General features: G+C 41.9%; 1 protein-coding gene across 6 annotated transcripts in view; it reads right to left on the bottom strand.

Annotated features, from left to right (window-relative positions):
- The window catches only part of ralgapa1 (Ral GTPase activating protein catalytic subunit alpha 1), an 88,823-nt gene that overhangs the window by 45,781 nt on the left and 30,045 nt on the right, over positions 1–12,997 (bottom strand). For all 6 annotated transcript variants that reach the window (XM_052085637.1, XM_052085640.1, XM_052085638.1 and 3 more), the window contains 12 exons: positions 12,926–12,984; positions 12,589–12,697; positions 10,592–10,702; positions 10,410–10,478; positions 10,145–10,282; positions 9,842–10,025; positions 6,967–7,085; positions 4,282–4,401; positions 3,462–4,083; positions 3,256–3,371; positions 2,365–2,489; positions 78–149 (listed from right to left, as the gene is read on the bottom strand). In XM_052085637.1, coding sequence (XP_051941597.1) covers positions 78–149; positions 2,365–2,489; positions 3,256–3,371; positions 3,462–4,083; positions 4,282–4,401; positions 6,967–7,085; positions 9,842–10,025; positions 10,145–10,282; positions 10,410–10,478; positions 10,592–10,702; positions 12,589–12,697; positions 12,926–12,984 — 1,844 coding nt within the window. The remainder of the gene's footprint in view (positions 1–77; positions 150–2,364; positions 2,490–3,255; positions 3,372–3,461; positions 4,084–4,281; positions 4,402–6,966; positions 7,086–9,841; positions 10,026–10,144; positions 10,283–10,409; positions 10,479–10,591; positions 10,703–12,588; positions 12,698–12,925; positions 12,985–12,997) is intronic.

Genomic DNA, 12,997 nt, shown 5'->3' with positions numbered 1-12,997 from the left:
ACATGTTAAATGGGGAAATAAAAAAAAATGAAACTAAAGGTGATTGGACAGAAAACAAGAGGTGGGGGTTATCTCACCACTGCCGTGAGTCAAGGTTTTTCAGCTCTCTCAATAGTTTCTCATTCTTCCGCAACAAATGAAAGTTACTCCTGAGGAAAAGGAAACAAGGGTTAGGGTTTAAAAAAAAAATCATTTGTGCTAGTGGCTGTGTCTCACATGTTTAAAACCAAACGGCGGTGTGCGGTAGAGTTCCGTGCATCAATTACAGAAATGCCTAAATCTGTTGGACAATCAGACCGCAACGTTAGCCTGCGCTCTTGCACCAGGTTGGAAGAGGTGAGATGAATACTTTGAAAAATCCGCAATGCACTGAAACCGCAATAAGTGAAACCCCAAGTAGCGAGGGATCACTGTAAAGAGTAAGATAAGCCGAAACTGACAAATATACATGACATTACATGAAGTCAGACTCCTGCGGAAGTGAAACGCCCTAAAAACTGCGAACCAAATAAGCGCGTACACAAAGGTTTAAAAAACAACAACAACAAATTTTAGATGAAATGCTTAAGTAGATTTAAGTCCACAGTACCTGATAAAGAAAAGTTCATTTCAAATATAAAACAGTTCTGACGTCTTAGGTTGAGTTCCCATTTGAAAGTTACACTGCAAAAATATGGTGAAATTTATTGTTGAATCATTAGCTGTTACTTTATTCAATTGCAGTGAGAGAAGATTACAGTCACTTTGAAATTGAACCAGCATGTCTTGGATTGAAAAACCTATTTAAGCGACGACACCAGACAATGCTGCACACAAAACTGTTGGTTGCTATTACATTATACTATCAATAGCATCTTAGGAGGAGAAGTTCTTAGCCAACTTGTGGCATCTTGACTTCCAGGATCGAAATATAAAAAGACGGTGACTCTATTTTCATTCAAGACAAAAGCCTTTTTATGTAACCTGATAGATCCAGGGATCGTTTAAAATGTCCTGCGAGGACCAGCCACCAATTTCAGCAGCACTGATCTCAAACCAGGACTGAAGTAGATGACGCTTGAAATGGACTCATATTGACCCATCATTCATTTTTCTTCTAGAGAGAGTGAGGAAAAGGAAACACAAGAGATAGCGAGAAAGCAAAGAGGCAGCAATTTGCTCTTTATTAAAATGATATGTGGTAATGGCTCCATTCTTTGCTCTCAAAGACTCCATTTACACTTTGGATTATTGAGAAAAACATAAAAAGAGACACGGCTCTGAAGAGAGAGGGAAGACCGTCAGTATCTCACGATCAGCCTGGAATATCATATATATGAATACATAGTAAGAGATGAAGGGGAAACATAACAGGCAGGCTCTACTTACACAACTGCTTGTTGGAACCAACTGGATGTGCAGTTTTTAAAGCTTCTCACTTATTTTGGCTCAATCTCTTTCTTTTGATACATTTCCATGTGCTTTATGCAGCCTGTTTTCAGGTTTGCTTTTCACCCTCGCTATTCTCATCCTCAAGCACCACCTTTTATTCTAGCTCCAGATGGGTTGATTTTGATCAATGGCCTCCTAGGCTCATTACAACACTCCTGCACACACACCTACGCACACACGCTTGCACGCACGCACACACTGTGCATTAAGAAGTCTATTGTGCTGGCTGAATGCAGACTGTGTAATTCTCTGGATAAAAAGCAATGAGCATCCATTAGTGGGCCAGACACATTTATACTAATACTTTCACATTGTGTTGTAAAGCCCGGAGTCACTGAGAAGAAAATTTGATAGGTTATTTGAATGGGTGGGGAAAAAAATCATGGTGTCTAATTAGCACAGGACTCGGTTTTGAATTTCAATTTTTGGCCTCATGTAAATTAAGCAAGGATAGGTTGAGAACAGGAGAAACTAAACCAAGCTTTTTCTCGAAACAGCCCAATACTAGAAAGTAAATGAGAGAAAACTATGTTCAAAGGCAGTTAATGTGAAAATGTTCAACAGTACATAAATTGTATTTAGCGTTGGGACGATGCAAAAACTGGAAACTGGCAATAACCATTTAGGGCAGCTTTTCGCATCCGCATATGAAGGAACCTCTGCAGTCGAACACCTTTGAGTTTGGACAACTATCAATCGTGCCAACATTTTGGGGAAGAAAATGTCAATGAAGTCAAACAAAACAGAATTTAAATAGGTGTCACTCTAGGGTAGACCAACTACTTCAGTGCACCTCCCAAGAGCTCACTCACATCAACTCGGTTCAGAGAGCGCCAAAAACATACACTCTCCATTTAATTTTAATTGTTTACTCGCAGCTAGATGAAGTCCATTTCAACAAAGAGTCCTGTAAGTGGCTTTCAATGATCTCACCTTTTCTCCCAGGAATTGAGTCCCAGTATGTTGATTAATAGCCTGCAGTAGTAGAAAGCTGACTGAGGTGTCTGAGACTTTGGTTCACTCTGTTCCACTGCTCTCATGTTTAACTCCTCACCTCTCTGAAAGAGACAAAATTCCAGTTGATGAGAAAAATGATATGGAGAAGAGCCTGTCTTCAAGTTTCAATGAAATCTGCCTAATGACAAGAGGTCATGGAAATGTCGTTCGTGAACACCTAAAAATAAAATGGTCTGCGCAATTGTGTGAAATCAAAATTGCTACATCTCTTGGTATGGGATACAAATAATTCAAAAAATAGCTCTTTATTTCTACAGCACTGTCACAATAGCTGCAGCTGTAACAAATTGCTCGACAGAAGAATCTTTTTTATGTTCTAAAATGTTGCTACTACTAATAGCAAATGACACAGCTGTTGAAAGAGTTTGTAATCTAAAAAAAAAAAAAACGTTCAACATGATCCCCCACTACATCGAGTGGAAGGAGATGAGGTGGCTCGGGCATCTGGTTTTTCCGCCTCCCCGGTGAGGTGTCCTGGGCATGTTCCACAGGGCGGAGGCCCCCCGGGACAACTTCCACTAGAATACGATAGAGAAATTGTTTACCGGTTGGCCCGGGAGCACCTCAAGATTCCCCAGAAGGAGCTGCTGCCTCAATCACCCAGCACAAGACAAGCAGTAGAAATTGGTGGATGGACGTGTGACAGTGTGACCCCAAAAAAAAGTGTGTGTGTGTGTCTATATATATATATATATATATATATATATATATAATTATTATCACAGTTTGTTAAAGCACATTCCATAAAATAACTAATCAGCCAACCATAAGAGATGGAGCTTTTCATGAATTGTGACAATGACGCACATGAAGGACAAACTCTCGCTCAGCAGCACTTTGCTTCAAGATGGCATTGATCACATCATTCTCCTGCTTCTCTGAAACGCAAGCTGGTGGTGGGACTGGGATATTGAGTGGTATTCCTGTGAGGACAATTCGTAAAGGTTAGCTGTGCATTTCAACGTGCGTTTGTATGTGTTGCCGAAGTTTACAAAATGTGTGTTTTTGTGTACCTGCTCTCTGTAGACACTCAGGACTTGAGTATCCGAGGTACTGCAGCATTTCATCCAGAGAATCATCACCATCCCTCAGCGTATCCCATGCTGGAACCACCTCCCGACATACCCGTTTGGCCAGTGGTGGAGTGAGAAGCTGCTCAAAGCCCACTTCCGCCTTTTGCGCCTTCCCACCTATGTCAATTTCCTTATTCCCTTCCATCTGCTTTTCCACTTCCTCTCCCCCAACTTGTTGTAGTTGCACAATTTCTTCTTCAGCAACATTGCTCCCCTCTCTGTCTTCATCCATCTCTCCCTCTAGCTCGGGACTTTGACCATATATCGCACTTCCTCCCTCCTCTGACTCTTCATTCTGGTTTACTTGACTGCCTTCTTTGCGCTCCTCTGTAATCTTTTTGGTTGGGGTGTGTAGATGGAGATTCACACTATGAGGGGACTGTGTGTGTGTCATTAATGTGTGTGCAGGACTGCTTGGAGAGCATGGCGGAGGCCCGTAAAGGACAGCAGAGTCCCAGGAGTGCTTTCCGGCGACATCCCGAATAATAACACGCACACAAGCAGGAGCAGAGGACAAACCAGCTGTCATTCCACCTCCTGGTACACCAGACTCTGACCGAATCTGGGAAATACAGAAGTAACACTAAATACAAAGTAGAAAATAAATGCTTGGGAACATTGTACTATTTTCCTTACTGCCCTTTATTGCACTTGCATTGAGCTATGAGACACCTCACAGAGCACCTCTACAGCCCAATTAAATTTCTGAGGAGTGCTTGGGAGTACATTTGGCATCTTAATGTTAAGCAAACAAAGTGACCTGGAGCACGGAGAGCAGTGTAGATTCATTTAATGACAAGAACTGTAGATTTGGTGAGTGGAAGAGTTCAGGTCCAAGATCTGCACTCTCACAGTACGGGTTGTCCTGGTTCTCACACACCTAGAAATGAACAATAAAAACAGTATGTCACAAAACAGGCCCCACCTCCCCCAATATTCACTCCAAAACACCCCAAATAATTAATAAATGTAATCTACATCCATCCAATCAGCCATCCATCCATCTGCTGTACCGCTTATTTTTTCTCGGGTGACAGGTGCACCGGAGTCTATCCCAGCAGACTTTGGGTGCCCTACTAACGCAGTTTAAGTAAAGCGGTAACACAACTTAATCGCCTCGCACAAGGAATCGCAATATTGACTTAAATATATCTGTTCCATATGAACCGTCAGGGCCAAAGGTTTTGAGAATTGGTTTTCACAAGGTTTGTTGCTTCAATGTTTTTCGATCTTTTTGTAAGATGCTACACTGTGCTCAACTGAAATATAATTCCAAGCATTTAATGAGTGTGAAAGGACTATGTAGACCATATGTTTCTGCAAAGCGTCAATATTTGCAGTGCTGACCTTTCTTTTTCAATAATTCTCCAATTCATCCTGGCATGCTGTCAATTAATTTCTGGGCCACATACTGACTGTTGGCAGCTCATTATTGCGGAATCGATGCTTGGAGTTTGCCTGACTTTGTAAGTTTCTGTTTTTTCACCTGCCTCTTGAGGTCTGCATGTTGATGTCATGTACCCTGAGCTAGATTGTTATCACTTTTGCCTTGTGGCAAGGTGCTCTATCATGTTGGAAAATGTATCGTTCTCCCCACAATCCAAGAACCAATTGGTCACGAAGTTGCTCTTGGAGGATGTTTTGGTACCATCCTGGATTCATAGTTGTGTTCTTTGTCAAAATTGTGACTGAACCCAGTCCTGGATCTGAGATGCAACCCGACAAATGAATGGTCTTAGGATGCTTTACTATTGTCATGCCACAGGACCGATGCTAGTCCTCACCTTTTCTTATCCTACAAAATGACTTTACTACGGTCCTCAGCAGTCCAATCCTTATACCCTATGCAGAATATCAGTCTGTACCTAATGGGTTTTTTTTCCTGGAAAGAAGTGGCTTCTTTCTTCTTGATATCAGGACATATTCCAAAATTCTTTGCCTCACTGTGGTTGTTGATGCATTCATACCTCCTACTGCAAATCCTGACTTCCTCCACTTATCTGATCTCGCTGTTGAATCAACTTTAGGAGACAGCCGTAGTGTGTTATGGAGTTTCTTGGGCCTTCTTCACAGAAATTGAACCTCTCCTTGTAGTTCAATTTGCTCACGTTCATGACAAAGAGGAACTTATTAACACCTTAGAGGGAATTTATTGACATCCATGCAGCTCTCTCACTCTCTCAACTCATGTAGAGTTGTAGAGGTGAGTTTGCCACCTCTGCAAATATTTTTAGCTTGGAAGCACATACCTTGGGTCAAAAGTGTCAATAAATCCCTACTTTTGCAATGTATCCATGTGCTCAGCCCGATTTGCCTTCTACTGGGCTCCTTTCTTGTCGTCCGCAAAATATAGCAATGAAATCGGTTAGCAGTACTAACTGTGCTTTTGTCAAATAGTTCCCCTGTTTGCAGCCATATTGTTTAGAGGTTAAGATCGGGCCGCCCGAGCCCGTGGGCCTAAAATGTCAATCATTGCTTTGGGTTCGGGTCGGGCTTCTCTCTCGTTTACTTTTTTTTTTTTCGAGGCTGTGAATAGTTTTGGCCGCGAGAGACCGTGGTTCGCAAAAAAGACAGAAGTGGCGTCAACACAACACGTACTGTACTAAACTCTCGCAATGACGATTCAAAGAACTCCTCCATGTCTCTGTGATCCAACCATCATTGTTCTTTGTTTCTCTGCTTCTCTCTCTTCAAGTGCTGCGCTCGATTTTTAAGAACGTACTGCTGCTGTGGTGAATGGCCCAATTTTCAACACGTCAAAATGACAGACGGCCTTAAATTTACCACATACACTCTTAAAAAAAAATCAGTCAATGATGGAAAATTGTCATTTAATGCATCCTCTTCAGAAACAGAAATATAAAAGATGTAAATGTTTATCCAGTCTTCTGTAACTTAGATTTTGTTACAAAAGACAGGCTTTGCTATCAGAAATCACCCCTCCTCCTCCCGAGTCCTCACAAATAAAATAAATAACATCTCGGGTTTGCTTCGGACTCGAGCCTGCAAATCAAGTTAAGTATTCGGGCTCCGGCCGGGTCGGGTCGGACTTGATTTTTTGGGACCGATCTTAGCTCTATTATTGTTAGTGCAAGCAGTGCACAGCAGCTTGGGACAATGTTTGAACTACATAAGTCCCTCCATCCATCCATTTTCCAATTCGCTTTATCCTCACAAGGTTTGCAGGGGGTGCTGGAGCCTATCCCAGCCGTCTTCGGGCAGTAGGGGGGGACACTCTGAACCGGTTGCCAGCCAATCGCAGGGCACACAGAGACGAATACCACCCGCACTCACACCAGTCACCCCAAAAAAATTCTGTTGACAAATACTCTAATTCGAGAAAACTGATAAATTTTGGGGGGGGAATTATCACCACCGCTTTCTCATTGTGGAAAATAATGTGGATAATAATGTCAGGATCGAAACCCTAGCTTATTGACTGTACCTGGCTGGAGAGAGTAGCGGGCCCTCCAGACATTGGGTAATGCCCCAGATGGTTGACAAGGTGGGTGATAACAGTCCTGGCTGCAATGGAAACCAGACCCTGTTGAATACGACTACGGACTACAGAGAGAGGACAAAAAAAAACAAAAAAACAAACCAAGTTAGACCTTAAGGATCAGACCTGTGCGTGAGAGATTTGAATATGCAAAACAACAACATACTTAGTTGGACAAGTTATCAACATGTTTTTTTTTGTGCTTTTTTTTCTGCAGGCATGTCATGCTTTGTAAAATTCATAATACATAACCCACAAAAATAAACATTGTTTTGTGTACGTAATAACAAGACCAAAACAAAGTAAGGGGTGCTGATGCACAATGAATCGATTCATAGTCTGCTCCATGCTGTGAAGAAGCCAATGCCACCACACAGTGTGCTGCCAGAGTATCTTACCTAATAAACATCATTAGAAACTCACGCGCACACACTCACGCACACAGAATGTTGCACATTGACATTTACGCAGGGTTCTATTTCATCCCTGCACCCAGAGGTGGTGCTGAAAAGACTGAATCTTCCCTTCGCACATGCACAGCTCGAGAATGCATACACAAAATGTCACCTGTGACCCCTGGGCACCCGGGACGGGTTCCGGTGTCACCAGAAGTTTACATTAGAATCAGAATCAGATTTATTGGCCAAGTATGCAAGAAACACTAAAGGAATTTACTTCCCAGTTACAACCCGTTCAGAGGAACATAAACAAGACAGCAATAACCAACATGGGTGAGACAGAACAAGAAGTCTGGCGGGTTGCTTTTAAACGCCCCATTATCTTAGATGTGAAAGAAAAATAATCGGGAAGAGGGGGGAAAATAAAAGAAGACTCCAACCATTCTTCTTCATGGGAGGATGGTTTGAACCAGAGGGAAAATAAAATGTCAGCCCATGTCGAGTACATTTAAAAACAGTAAAACAATTCTCAAGACTTAACAAGAAATGAACAGGGTGGTAAAGGAAAGGGAGGAAGCTGGGAGGAGTGTCACAATCTTTGAAACAAGCTGCACACAGTGGGTGTCAATGCACGAATGAGTCTGAGTGTTGATCACCCGCACCACACCTTCATGTAGGTCACCAGCTTGTCCCCTTCGAATGAAGCTGCCCCCACTGGTTGAATATTGCGATAGGTCAGGAAACACGAAATAGCAGAATACCTGTTATCAAAAGGCCAACAATAGAGATGTCTTCCGCATCCTCTACGGACAATAACGCCAAGCAAACCATTCTCTGTCTGTCGGGGATCTAAGGTGTACCCAGCAGCAAATGTCCCAGAGTGGCAAGAAGGCTCCCCACCGCCTGCTCTTTTTGTCGAAAGAATTGTATTAATAGTGCAGAGAGTCCAGTTAACTTATTCCATGGTTTGTGTTTTCGGAAGAAAAAAAATACGGTGTCTATATCAAAACAGAAGACAGCACATTAGACCATGATTTTAGATTGGAAGCCATTCTCTGCTCAGAGCTTGTCAAGCAATCTTGCACAGAAGCTGAGAGCATCTGCTGTTGAACATGCCACAGCAAACTCGTAGGCTCAAGAGAGCACCTGCTTCCAACACAGACAGGACTCATCGGCCTTCATTTTTTTTTCCTGTGTCGAAAGGGTGTTTGAGGGGACTACAAACTTGCTCGAGAGATACTGCAGCTCCCTCTCAGCTTTCGATGGATGTTTGAGCTCTGGCACAATTTCTAGGTTCTACAATGTGAATGCGTCATTCCCCTACTAGTGGCTCCGGTCTTGAGATCTTCAGAGGCTTCTCAGAAAGGTATGTCTCTGGGATCCCTCGCAACTACGCTGATAAAAGTCATTCAGTACTTTCAGCACCGCCTCTTACCATCATTCCGTATTCACAGAGCTGTAGTTACCTTCCTAACATCCGTTTAATTGACAGATGTGTATTAGTAGTGCAGATATGTATCAACCAGACATGAAAATGCTCAATATAAACACAATCAGAAGGCCAAATACGAATGGAATTTCATTCAGATTCACGTGGGTGGTATATTCCATTTGCCAATCTGAAGGAGCATCAAATAAAAAGTACAATGAAAATTAACAAATAACAGACAACCACATTTAAAAGTGAGGAAAGAAATGAAGAGAGACCTAAATATTAGCAGTGAAGACAAAGAATAGTGGATGCATGATCTCACAGGTTGCTGCAGTCATTAGAATAGTTACTTTGTCCTGCTGAGAACACAGCACGGGAACAATCTACACTTTAACCCGGGACACTCAAAGGGGTTCGCACATACACATGGACACCGTTTCTATTTTTCATAATTGGCACTGCCATGGTGACAGTGGGTCAGATGGTCCAAGCTGTGTGAGTCAGCACATCACTTCAACATTTAGACAAAATGCAATCCAGGTTTCTGATACTACAGTGGAGATTTGTGTCACTTGAATGAAATATAAAGCTTTTGACAGAATTACTGTACACAATTAGCCAGAAACACACATTCGGAGGGCATAGATTAAAACAAAACCTTCAAATAACTTCAAGTGGCGAATCACTGAACCTCAAAGCAGTCACAGAATCACATCTTTGTTTTGACATCAAAACACACAGCCACATCATGCTAAATAAATCTTTTTTTAAGCTTTTCGTCACAAATGCTAATTACGAATCAAAAACACATCCAAACTGGAGTTTTCCTCAATTCACACATCTCAGAACATTTTTGCCCATTCCTCCTTTTTAATCAACAGCTTCACCCAATCCAAGAGAACGACCGGGTCCTCACTTTTCAACATCACAAAGTCAGTAAATCTCATCATAACTATTCAAACAAATACATAGCTGCAGCTGAATAAAATACCTTCAGTGACTGGCTGGAGTTTGCTAGAGCGCTCAGACTCTGGACTATGCAGCGGTTCAGGTTCTCTAAGGCTCTCTAATGGCAAAAATGGATCGTAGTCTGTACTTGACAGATCTGACAGCTGCAGTGGGTAATACTTGGGGCTGCTGAAAGACTGGGCTCCATACACACAGCCATGCAAAACCTGGAGACAATTGTAAGAAAAAAACAGAAAAAAGAAAATTGTGAGAAAAACCCTACATCACTTTTACTTTAATAAAAATATTTTGAAGATACATGACATCATATTAGCCAAAAACATACCTTATAAATGCAGCTGAGCAGAGTCTTTGGCGGCTGGTCCTTATCTGGAGGGCTGCGAGTTTGAACAGGTTGAAGCAGAGTCTTTGGAGGGAGAGCCATCACCCAGTCCAACAGACACAATAGCAGGGACACAACTAGCTGCAGCAAAAATGTTTGTTATATTACTTTCAAAGAAATGAACCATTGGGTGGAAATGATTGTACAGTGTGTGTGTGTGTGTGTGTGTGTGTGCGTGTGTGTGTGTGTGTGTGTGTGTTCATGCTACCCTCTTATCCAGCTCATGAGGCGAGGACTCTGTAGTCGGCAGCAAGTGTGTGATGGTGGCAATCAAAATCTTGAAGGGAATAAAACCAGCGCAATGTGGATTCAATCCAAAATATAGGAATGAATTAGCGGTACATTGCATTGAAGAAATTTGTTATGCAAATGATAATGAAATAGTCTCACCTCTACTATCTTCTTTGGAGTGTCAAGGGGAAATTTATGAAGATGATCCACGTAACTGATCAAAAGGTGAAGAATATTCGATGCCACCAGAGCAACATTCTTATTGGGGTACTGGGAAAAACAGGTACATGTCAATCAATAATTGTCTTATTACTAAACCACCAAGATATGATACATACACAACTCATGAGTCAGTGAGACAATGGTTCAATTTAAGAAGTGTATTCAGGTTCATCGGCCTGAAGTCAAATATTGTGTTGAAAACTTCTATTAGTGACAAGGGGAGAGCATCTACATCGAGGCTCTAAATAGGATTTTCATTTACAAAGGAAAATTCCCTCCAGATCAAAGGATGTACTCGGCTGAGAAATGAAGCAAGTGGCACTGCATGGAAATATGAAAACCCCTCAACGTTTATGTGTGTGATAGTGTGTGCATGTCACAGAGCCCACGGCTGGGCAGGACTGGCTGATGGTGGGAAGGCAAAAGTGGACAAGATGTGTGTGTGAGATAGCGTAAGTGTGGTTGTAACAAAGCTTGCAGCGTGCCCCCTGGATGGGCCTCCTATCTGAAGGAGGACCAAACATATTGACAGTCCAGGGTTTGCTCCCAGGAGTAAGTGAATGCGAGTGTGTTCGGCAGCACTGGCTCCCGTCGACTGTTGGCTGCCGATACATAAGCTAGGGATTCCAAGGTGGAAAAGGTATGTGTGTGTGTTTGAGTCCACTTGGCTATGGATGACAGGGTGCAATTTGGACGTCTCTCTGATGCACAGGCCTCCTAGTCAAGTGGCCTGAAACAGTCTCGTCTCAGATGGTCTAGTCTCGACAGACCAACTGAGGCAAGCTCACCAACCAATACCAAAAACCTTGTCCAGAAACATTTTCCATCATACCTTGGCTCCCTGTAGCCTGCCATGTTAAATCCAGACAACCCAGCTGTTCTGTGTGCAGCCAGAGCTTTGGTGCAATTCAATGACCTTCATTTTGATTTGCATTCATTACAATACGCAGCCCATTGCCACACTTGAAATCCAATTACTTGATCTGTAACCAATCATTAAAACAACCACTGCCCATTGCAAGCAACTGCAAGATGGTTTTATATCAAGTATCAAGTACAACTTTATTGTCAAATGTGTAACATACAGCACAGATGAAATTCCCTCCCTCTTAAACAGACAACAGACAAAAAGAAGAGCCGCTATGGGTGCCCGCGCCGCCATCAAAAGAACACTTAACTTATATGTCATTTCACAAACACATACAGTACTAGGGATATTATTTTGATCTCATTTTGATATGGATTTATTTCTCTACACCAGATCAAACTAAAAACAGTGTGTGTGTGTGTGTGTGTGTGTGTGTGTGTGTGTGTGTGTGTGTGTGTGTATGTATGTATATGTGTGTGTATGTATATTATATATATATATATATATATATATATATATATATATATATATATATGTGTGTGTGTGTTTGTGTGCGTGTAATAGGATGTACCCCATTAGCCCTTGTTACAGCAAAGTGCTACACAGTATACTGTATATCTATATTCATGAATTCATGAAAGACGTGTACGTGGTCCTTTTGTTAATAATTAAGGGCGCTGTCTTAATAGAAGAAAGCAGAGTACAGTAATCCCTCGTTTATCGCGGTTAATGGGGACCAAAACCACCCGCGATAAATGAAAATCTGCGAAGTAGCGTCCAACATAAACGGGTAAAAAAAAAGGTCCGCAAACGGTCTGCGACAAGCTGCAAAACAACAGCAAGTCACATAGAGCAACATATACAGTACTGTACTCCATGTATATGTAAAATAAATAAATAAATAAATAAAATGCTGTACAGGATCACTGTAGATGCAATCGTGATGTGGCTAAGATTTTTCGTGTCAAAGTTGGCCCGCTATCATGTATTTTTACTAGATGGCTTGAATTTTATTGACCAAATTTGTGGTTGGTAGTCAAAGAAAAAAAAGCAAATGACCACTGACCTTTAGAGTAACACAGATGACATTCAGAGCATCATTAATTTGTGGATGTTGAGTCCCATGAGCCAGCTCTTCGGATAACCAGATCCCGAGACAGCACAAAGCTACACACCTAACAGATCCAAAGAAAAATTCTGATCAGCGCACATCAGCCAATGCATATGTGTGAGATGACAAAATGTGCTGCGATTTCCACTTTTTAAAACAATTCAAAGTAATGTATTTTTTTCCTATGTTTTAGAAACACACCATTTCACAAAGCACCTTATTGGTAGTTTGTTTTTAAGGTCCTGCTAACACCAAACTAGCATTTGAAAAATCTTTGCATGTGTGTATGTACCTAGCAGGAGCAGAGGGTTCGTCCCTGGCAGAGGTCAGTATTGTTTTGATAATGTGCTCCTGAAAAACAAAG

The sequence above is a fragment of the Hippocampus zosterae genome, chromosome 14 (genome assembly GCF_025434085.1).
Source record: "Hippocampus zosterae strain Florida chromosome 14, ASM2543408v3, whole genome shotgun sequence".
NCBI classification, from domain to species: Eukaryota; Metazoa; Chordata; class Actinopteri; order Syngnathiformes; family Syngnathidae; genus Hippocampus; species Hippocampus zosterae.
Note: the sequence above shows the minus strand (reverse complement) of the source record. Positions and strands in the feature narration are given on the sequence as shown.